Here is a 10,172-nt window from a genome sequence, read left to right on the forward strand (position 1 = left end):
CTCACTTGAATTTAGTGTGCCAAAATAAAACAGTTACTTCGGAATTATCAAGCAACTTGCATTGAAAATAATTAATTTCTAAGTAATTACTTGGTAAAATATCACCTAATTACCAAAGAACTGCTAAAAAATAACAAGAGATGGGTAAAAAAAAAAAAACCCTAATTACCAGAGAATTGCCACAATATTACAAGAGTAAGGGTTAGGGTTGTCCTTGTGTTAAAACGTGGATTAGGTAAAAATGATAACTAGCGTGAACACATTCTGGCAAAATTCACCCAAGAGAAACATCGAGACCAGAAAAAAAGGGGAAAACATCTGTACTCTGTACAGCTTACTGATTTCAAAGATCATCCTCAAGGTGCCTGAGGAAGATCCTGTAGATGGAAATGTCTGGAAGAGGAACTCTGCATTACCTTCACAGTAGTCAGTGTTTAATTTATTTATCCTTACCAGACTGTACTGAATATACTAGCATAGTTTTTAGATTACTGTTGTATCGTACATACAATCATATAACCAGCTCCCATAGGCCAACGTTACACCATGAACTTAACCTTCCAGGATCAGGGTGCATATCAATACTTTGTCATGGGTCAGAAGACGAGAATGAAAATAAAATGACCAACTAAACAAACATTCTTGTTTCTTTTCCAGGTTTTAAGACAAAATTCACATGCCTAAAATAAATCAGATTTAAACAGTCATTCCAGTTTTTGTTCATCAGGTCATCTCTGTGCCTAGCATGTGTCTGGGCTCAGCCTTAGGGTACGTTTGGCCAGTATAGATAGAGATAGGGTGAGGAGTTCAGACATCTGGATGGGTCTCAGAGTAGAATCACTGCTCCTAAGCATTGAAGGGGGCTCATTTAGGTGGTTCAGGCACCTGATCAATGCCTCTTTTGAGGTCTTTCCTGAGAGGAGATCTCATGGTTGACCCAGAACACACTGGAGGGATTTTATATCATTTCTGTCCTGGGACTGCCTCTGGAAGAGGAAGAGGAGGATGCATCAATTTATAGACTGATCCAAGTGCTATTAAAACATCCAGCATACTTCTCGAGGTTAAAAGTGTATCTGAATTCTTAAGTTCATCTTGACAAGGATTTAGAAAAAACAGCCCAAGTCAATTTTTGATTTTACAGAAAATACAGAAGCCTTTTAAAGAAATTTTAGTATTTTTCAGTCATTTTAAAGCTTTTACACTGGTGCAAAAATCCTCTAAAGTGCCTATAAAAGGCATGGTTTTTAAACACCTGGTTAAATTTACTTTTAACCCTTAAAAATCCCTCTTAAGGTAAACCAAAGATAAATATAATCAAACAGTAAAATTAGATTGAGACTCAGTAGTCTTTAATATAGAATTTATTTATTTGTATGGAAACGAGTATGTTGTAAGTTAACCGCTTCCACACAATCCGACACCTATGGCCATAGCTAATAATGTCTGTTCCTGTATAGTCATTAAAATATGTAGAAATTGAACATGTATGATAAATTCAAGTCCAGGAGAGACTCAGAAATTTAAATTGAATTGTATTACTGGAGAGAAAATCAAGTTGTAGACTCCTGATTTGAAGTTACAGCTGTCAGCGTCAGTTCATTGATTAAAAGGCCCATAATAAACACATTGGATTTTGATTTTGATACCTTAGGCTGCATTTGCACCTCAAGCCTTAATTCTCTTTGTTGTTTGTCTGTTATCATAAATTTTTAAGATGTGGCGTGAATCAGACCCCTTCATTCATTTCAATGGATTCCCATATGAAAGTGGTCCAAATTGATGTGAAAAGACCAGATTTCAGTGTAATTGTCATGAAAAAGTCAGATTCAAGTCACTGGTGTGCATATGAACCCAACCTTAGCCAATCCAGTGTCTCCCTGCAGCCATGTCCATGGAATATAAGGACACCACAGCTCCTTAGTGTCTGGTTTCACTTTAAAAATTTGCCAACAGCCCAGAGGAAAAGTCAGAAGTCATCTGCACTGTGTGGCATTAAACTTTTAAAAATTGCCCTCAGCTATTACTCTTGTCATATCTCTAACAAGTTATTTTTTTCCTCTGGTTAAGTTCATGTTGTAACCTTCGATCCACCAAAAGTTCCTTGTTATCTTCCAAAATAATAGCAGGTTATATTCAAACAGAAAGTATAGTACACATTAGCTTAAAAAGAATAAACGTACAAATAAGACAAACCCATTTTAGATGCAAAATAATGGATAAGTGTGAGCTATAGAGATCGACAAATTGTGATTAAATATATGCATTGTTCAACAGCCCTTTAAAAATGTCTAACAAAAAACAGTGATCAGGGATCAGGAGACACTAAATTCTCCGATTCAATTTTAAGACCAAACACACAGTACTGTGCTGAAGTTTTAGGCATGTTTGGGCCAAAATTTGAGGCTAAAGTAAGGCGTGTAATGTCGAGTATACCTACCTGAGGGCCCCATCGGCGGGAAGGAGGATTAACACAACCCAGGTCATGCTCTGGATGTCTTTGTACATTACCAAGGGCATTGGAAAATAATCTGATGAAAACAAAACAAAAAACACAGCTTTAGGTCAGAGTTATGGGTAGATGTAGCACTAAAACATAGCCTAGGGTACTGTTAGGGTGGGTAGGAGGGTCGCCACAACCCCCTGGTTGTTGTGTGTATATTCTAAGCACCTGAAAAGTGTTGGTGGTTGCTGGGTGTATTACCAGGGGTGCAAAGGCCCGGACAAAAGAAATGCCGTTAAGCTCGACCTTGGCTGCTGAGCGACACCGACTCTGGCCGCCCTCCCTCCTCTCTTCAGCCTGGGGTTGTGGAACATCAGGACCTGTGAAGAACCATTAGCGTTCTACATGCCTAAAACTTCTGCACAGTACTGTAGGTCAAGACACTGGTCCTCCACTGGTCTAGGCTCAGGACCCACCATCATCTCCTAAGTGACAAATCTTGATCCAAATGTACAAAAGTTTTCAACTGCTAAAATTTATTGATTGAAAAATGTTGCAGTATGGACCTAACATGGAACAAAACATATGACTGCATAAAGAGATGGGACAAAACCTTGCTCAAACAACACATACACTTTATTTCACTCAAATTCCTAGGATACAAAGCAAATTTTGATTGTTTTCTTTATATGTCAAGGCAGCAAAATACTATCATGAGAAACCAGCTTTATTATCTACATGCAACAAGATGAATAAGAAAAGATTTCAAGAAAAAAAAAATCATTATCAAGGCAAAAGACTGTAAAAATAAAATGGATATTTGTCTGCTAAGGGTTTAGGTACATCATAGACTTTTTGCCACATTTCTTTTTTTCTCCAAGCACACATTCATGACCCACTTTTAGGCCTTGATCCACCAGTTGAGAACCACTGACTTAGCTGACAGAATGACAGAAACACAAATAATAACAGAGATAAAATGATAAAGTTGCTTACTCTTAACTGGACAGTTGAAATAAACCATGGCTTATTTTGGAGTCTTACTTTGGATTTCCACTGCTCTCACCAACACACTTATGTTTTTTCACATACTCTTGTCGAGTAAACTTTTTGTTACAAACACTACAACTATATGGTTTCTCTCTAGCGTGGACAGTCGTATGTCTTTTTAGGGTTCCATGTTGTGTGAAACTTTGACCACAAACTGAACAACTGTAATGTTTCTCTCCTGTGTGAACGGCTGAGTGTCGCCTTAGATTTCCACGTAGAGTGAATTTTTTACCACAAACTGAACAACTGAATGGTTTCTCTCCTGTGTGGGTTCTCATGTGCAAAGCTAAGTTGTTTCTAAGACTAAAACTTGTTTGACAAACCGAGCAGCTGAACGGTTTCTCTCCTGTATGAACTCTTAAATGTGATGTCAAGTTTGAGCTTTGAGCAAATCTTACGCCACAGATGGAGCAACCAAAGGGTTTTTCTCCTGTGTGGACTCTCGTGTGTGTCACCATTTCTGTTCTTGCCGGAAAAGTCTTTGGACAAAACGAGCAGCTGAACTGTTTCCTCTCTGTGTGAAGTTTCATATGAGTCTTTAAGGAGTTTTTTATGTAGTACTCCTTGCCACACACTGAGCAGCCAAATGGCTTCTCTCCTTTTTGGGTTTGTTTTGGCTTCTTCTTTTGTTTCGCCTGGTCAAAGCTTGGAGCACATTCAGATGAGCTAACGGCGATATTTCCATTGTTACATTCAATATGGCTCACCCCTACTTTACTGTTTTGCAGAGGGTTTAAACCTTCTTGAGGTTCACTAGCCTCCCGTTCACAGCTACTGTCATCAGTCAGAGTTTCAGAGGAAGGTGAAGTCTCCTTGTGAGTAACTGATGGCAGCTGACCATCTGAAATTAAGTCTCTAGCTGCTGCTCCTCCACAGTCCTGTCCATCAGCTTCTGTTTTTAGACATTCTTCTCTTGTCCAATCAGCTTGGTTTTCATGAAGCTGCGAGAACAGAGGTTTTTCTTCTTCATCATCCTCTTCACTCTTCACAGCAACAGGAAAGAAAGTGAACTCTCTCTCTTGACTGATCCACAGTTCCTCTTGTTCCTCTTTAATGTGTGCTGGTTCTGGTGGCTCCTCCTGCTTCAAACTGGAGCTGCTCTCCAGCTGCTTCTGGGGAACTTCTTCTTCACTTACCAGCTGCTTGAAATCTGCAAAAATAATTTAAAAGAACTTTTATTTCATGTTAAGGTTATCACCAATGTTAGCATCACGGATGATGCTGCTCTAAGGCAGTGGTACCCAACTGTTTTTTCTCTGAAGGCCCCCACTACTAATATCTAAGAAAAGGCAAGCCCCCCAAGACCAACACACATTCAAAATTACAGATTGCTGTCAAAAATCAACGTCAGTTTTACAGCCATGATGTTAGTTTATACCTTCTAATCTAATTTTGACCACCTCAGAGCTGACAAACCCTTGTCTGAAATATTTTTATTTTTTTAAGTGTTTGGTAGAGTCTGTATACGTTGTACATGTTTGTACATGGCAGGAAAGGTAATACCTGTGTCTTATTTTAGAAAAGTATTTTAAATTCCAAGTAATAACCATGAGACAACTGCAAAACAGGGTTAATTTTGGCAGCTATTTTTAATTTTAGTTTTAGTTTTAGTTTTAGACTTAAAATAAAATGCATTTTAGTTTTAGTCACATTTCAGTCATTTCTATCTTTTTTAGTTTTAGTCTAGTTTTGGTCAACAAAAACTCAAAACATTTTAGTCTAATTTTAGTCTGTAAAAAGTCCTCATATTTTGGTCTTTACTTTTAGTTCAAGCATGTATGTTCTTGCCTAATTCTGGTACCAAATCATGTTCGTGTGTTCTCTGCACCCTGCTAAACCTGGGGTTCCTGCTTTCTACAGCTGAGAGTGTAATGGAAAAGTGAAAGTGGCTCGCTGGGTCTGCGGCACCTGAAGAGACTCGAGCAGCGTTTCACTGACAAAGAAAAGAAGGGAAAGAAGAAAAACAGAAAGAGAAAAAAGAAAACGTGGAAAAAGGGACAGAGCAGGCACATACACACACACCTAGTATTAGCACTCAGGCTCCACCACTGAATTTGAACTCTTTCCTACAACTTCCGTTTGCATTTTCACCGATACCACCACCACTCCCAATGCCTGTGCAGTGTCTGTACCCACAGCTGTCAGCTCTGAGAATGAAAACATGGGACATAGATCCCCCACCATACACAGGCACTCATGCACGTGCGCCTCTGGACGCAACCACCGCTTCCCAGGTCCTAGCAATGTCCAATCATCCTCAGTATCCACTCCACTCACACCAGATCTGGCTCAGGGAGGTCCGAGTCAAAGCCAGACCCAACAATTACCATCAGTGTCCTTCACCATCGTAACTGAGCCTGAGGTCATGTATCAAGCCTCCTTAAACATGCTGCAGCAATCTGGTGGCTTTCAGCACTGTGGACGTGGACATGGATGTGGCCGAGGAGGTCGTGGCCGGGAGGACATGGCTGAGGAAGAGGTGGCAGAAACGATGAGAAGCTTGATTACAACCAATGCAGATATTGCAAGGAGATGGGACACTGGGCAAATCAACGTCAGAAAATTTTGGAAGCTACAGGAAATGTGGAAAATGGAGGATTTCCAGATCAAAACCCAGATCAGGAGCCTTTCCCCCCTGATTGACCTGAAGGGCAGACCGAAGGGGACTACACTGTAGGTCACACACTCGCTGATTGCAATGAGGACACACTTGGCACTGATTCCCTTTTACAGCTTTTAGAAGAAACTATAACTAGGTTAGAGCATGAAAATATGCCACCGCTTATGTATCTGACAGACCCAACCACTCCTTTGAGTCAAATTTCTTCAGGTGCCTGAATGACAAACTGACCATAAACACTGTTTTTTGGACATCTGACATGTGTGCACTTTCTGTTTGACTGAGGACCAAAGACGTTGTGTTTTTTTTTTTTCTCTGTTCTAGGTTCTGATCCTCATGATTCTCTGTCTAAAGCACGTACTCGTACGTGGAGAGACTTAGGATTGCTGTAACAGAGTGACAGACTGGTGTGTTCATGACACTGACCCCACAGTTCGGTTTTCACCTAGCACAGGTTTCAGAAAGATCAAAATTATTTTCTGTTGTTGATATGTTTAACGCCTTTTTCTCTGTTTCCTGTTTGATGGTAACAGATACACTTTCACACGTCTGTGTCAAGGCTTCACCTCTTCCCCCTCATATAATGCTGCACTTAGCACGTCTGTCTTCGCTGGTGTTATCAGGGGCCCAGCATCATTTCAGTATAACGATGACTTACTTATCGCGTCACAAACAAAAGAACAGTGTGAGGTGGCTACATTATTGAAACATCTATGCGCGGAAGGCCACAAGGCCTCCCTCAGCAAGTTACTGTTCGTTCAAGAACAAGTTACATTTTCAGGACACGTTCTCTCTGTTGAAGGCAAAGCTCTGTCTAAATCACACGTTGAAGCTATGGCCAACACGACTAAGCCTGTCACAAAGAAGCGGGCCATGTCCTTTTTAGGAATGTGTTCTTACTGTCGCCATTTCATCCCTAACTTCTCCATTCTTGAACGCCTTTTTGTGACATCACACACGCATGGGGCCTCAGCCAAATCTCACATTCTTTGGACTTTGAGGCAGAGGAGTCATTTCTGTCTCTTAAACAAGCATTACAACCTAATCCCACATTAGGGGTTCCCAATCCAGACAAACCCTCTGTCCAGTGTGTGGATGAAAAGGAGGGATGTATGACTAGTGTCTTATATACAGAAAAATCCATGACAAGAGGCAGAAGAGATACGCATTGTTTTTAGACTGTTTTTATGGTCAAATATGAGAGGCATAGTAACATTTTAGGCATGTTATACAAAAAGAAGTTCTGCATTGAACTAACTGTTGCTTTAAACACCTGCACTGATTTTTACAATTGGTGCATCTATAATGTTTAGAAAGAACCATGTGTTCCCAACACCCTCTTGTTCACGCTCACTTAAAAATACCTGACCAGGCCCGCACCGTATAAGATACAAAGCAACATGTGCTAACAGTGAAGATAATATGTGTGAAAACATCAAATAAAAAGTTGGTTTACGGTTTAGTATATCCAAATTATGGAGTACTATTTTACTGAGTACAGTCCTAAAAATTCATACTTTCACATTTGTTGTTAAGGCTCATGTCATAAAGAGATAAAACTGAAATTAACTGCACAGCCCCACACCTGACCAGTTATCCCACACAATCCTCCATTACAGGGAGGTCAGACTCAATCACAGCAGAGGCCGAATTCTGAATTTGGGTCTAACCTGAGGTCCCAATGGGGTAAAAATTTCCCATAGACTGTCAACCTCATCTTCACCGGTCACAATTATGAGGAAAAAATGTAACATTATGATAAATGATTCTGACTTTAAAAAAAAAAGTCAGAAGTTAAAATCATGATTTTTAACAGCTACTGAATAAAATTCAAACCATGAGTTTAAAAGGTCAAAATATGAGATAAAATTAAAAACTTTGAGTTTTAAAGTTAATAAGATGAGATAATAAAATTTAAAACCTTGAATCAAAAAGGTTAATATTTGGGATTAAAATTCAAAGTTAGGAGCTGAAAATGTCAAAAGGTCAGATTAAATTTAAATTCTTGAATTTAAAACGTCGAAATATGACTTGACAATTAAAAGCGTGAATTTAATGGTCAAAGTATGAGACAAAAGTCAAAATTATGATTTGAAAGGTCAAAATATGATGTAAAAAGTCAAAACCATAACTTTAGGTCATAAATGTGAGATGCAAATTAGAAAATACAAAATGAAAACACAAATCTGCAGACGTCATACTGGTGGGCCAGTTTTAACCTCCTAACACCCTGCGTGCAAATATGTGGACATCCACAGTAATACTTTCTACTACTAGAATTTTTTTTTTAATTGTCTTGACTGTCCATTGAAGTATTAGTAATTCACCTGAAATACTGGGGGAATTCTAATGAAAATTTCAGGGATTTCCTTGAATAATTTAGGGATTATTTCTTTGAAATTTCCATGGAATTTTCATTGTAAATTTTGCAGTAAAATTTTTGAGCATTTGCATGAAAATTCTGGATGTTTTTTAATGTTTGTTTTTGTTTTAATTTGGGAAATGTGTTTGATTTGATTGAATTCTTTTTTAATTTTTTGGTAACTATTTGCTTCTAAATTTTAAGGTATGCTCACAGAATCTTGGGAATTTTATTTACATTATTGGGGAATTTGCTTCAGTGTTTTGGGGAAATTTTCAGGAAATTAAATGGAATTTTTGATTAAAATTTAGGCTTTATAATAAAGTTTAGCTGAAACATTTGAGGAAGACTTGAAAAAAAATTGGGTACTTTTTATGGGAAATTTGAAAAATATGACTAAGAATTTTGCACAGAAATTTTGGTAATTTCTTTAGAATTTCAGTGATTTTGTGTTGATATTGGACATCAATTTTTGTCAAAATTAATTCATGTTAAAATAAAAGACTGATTTTTTCCCAAATTCATCACCTAATTATCCCGTGTATGTGGGAGAAACTAAATATGCATTACAAAAGCTCGGGTCTCAGGAGGATAATAAAACTATGATAGGATCTGGTGGGCCGGGTGTAACGTGCCAAGGGCCGAATTTGGCCTCCAGGCCTTGAGTTTGACACCCATGCTCTATTATTATTTAAACTTCAATTAAGTGAATCAGTGAACATGAACACAAAGCTGTTTACAGATGATACATAATTCTACACATATTAAATATGTGCCTACAGGTTATAATGAACAAAGTTAAAAAGCTTCACAATCAAGCTGTAGATCTAAAGTAGGAGGAAGCCCCTCTTACATGAATCTCCCTTCCTGTTTTTCAATAAAACATACATTTATGTTTATGAGCATGTTTGTTACGTCTGCTTGTTACTTCTTAACACATATCATACTCTTTTTTTTGACATTTAAACAGAAGATAGAGGATAACAGCTTGTTAATAAACACCTTCAAATGAATATAAAAGTAAATCTATACCAACCTGAGCTGTGAGGCTGGTCAGGATCCTGTCGTTTGCGTTGATCGTCTTTTGATCGATATATTTCCTCCTCGTACTCCGCTATCGTCTTTTCAAACAGTTCAAATATCTCTTCGGCTGCCGCAGCCAGTCTCTGGTTCACTAAAGATCTCAGAATTTGGACTTTCGACATTTTAACACACTTAAATCCTCCAGAAATTCTCAGTTAAATCCGTGTCGTCTGTTCGTTATGTGCTCTGTCAAGAGTCCGGAAATGAACAGTTACCTACCATGGGCTGTTAAACACCGGAAGATACTTTCGTTGTCAGATATTTGAGACAGCTAGAATATCACTTATCCACTTTCACAAGTTCATCTTAAAAATATACAGTGCTATATTGTTTTACACTTCTCTATGCATGCAGCTGAATTCCGTCTCCGTCTACATCCGGAAATCATGCTAACTTTAGGCTAACAGTTAGCATTGTTTGCTGTCAGGAGTTGATGCTGAGACAAATATCCTCATCTTATTACTGAGTACAAAGTCGACGACACATATTTCAAGTTCCCTAATTTTTAGGTAGTTGACAGTAACTTCCTGTAAAGGCATGCAGTGACGGAAACTGTTGTCGTGTTAGCCAACTGACAGGAAATCTACTTCCGGTAATACTTTCCTTCTTCTCCA

The 10,172-nt window shown here is 38.4% G+C and overlaps 2 protein-coding genes and 1 gene segment (V, D, J or C); 1 reads left to right on the forward strand and 2 right to left on the reverse strand.

Moving 5' to 3' along the window:
- LOC121523649 overlaps positions 1–10,172 on the forward strand; it is an 820,099-nt gene that overhangs the window by 628,716 nt on the left and 181,211 nt on the right.
- The window catches only part of LOC121523651 (immunoglobulin kappa light chain-like), an 813,481-nt gene that overhangs the window by 626,960 nt on the left and 176,349 nt on the right, over positions 1–10,172 (reverse strand). The gene's annotated exons all lie outside the window — the stretch shown is intronic.
- Positions 3,062–10,080, reverse strand: LOC121523603 (zinc finger protein OZF-like). 2 transcript variants are annotated; one of them, XM_041808540.1, is made up of 3 exons: positions 9,512–9,650; positions 5,821–5,961; positions 3,062–4,643 (listed from the first exon to the last, which is right to left on the reverse strand). In XM_041808540.1, the coding sequence occupies exons 2-3, from the start codon at positions 5,858–5,860 to the stop codon at positions 3,484–3,486; spliced, it is 1,200 nt and encodes a 399-aa protein (XP_041664474.1). In that variant the 5' UTR covers positions 5,861–5,961; positions 9,512–9,650; the 3' UTR covers positions 3,062–3,483. The 2 variants fall into 2 exon arrangements, with proteins under 2 accessions (XP_041664474.1, XP_041664473.1); XM_041808539.1 differs by lacking the exon at positions 5,821–5,961 and having other exon boundaries at positions 9,512–10,080.

This window comes from Cheilinus undulatus, linkage group 16, assembly GCF_018320785.1.
Source record: "Cheilinus undulatus linkage group 16, ASM1832078v1, whole genome shotgun sequence".
Classification (NCBI taxonomy): domain Eukaryota; kingdom Metazoa; phylum Chordata; class Actinopteri; order Labriformes; family Labridae; genus Cheilinus; species Cheilinus undulatus.

Excerpts from the sequence above, each read along its gene's own strand:
- LOC121523603 (XM_041808539.1), bottom strand. The coding sequence starts at position 9,680 with ATGTCGAAAGTCCAAATTCTGAGATCTTTAGTGAACCAGAGACTGGCT. Across the intron at positions 4,644-9,511 it reads TGACCAGCCTCACAGCTCAG|ATTTCAAGCAGCTGGTAAGT; the intron begins GTTGGTATAGAT and ends TTATTTTTGCAG.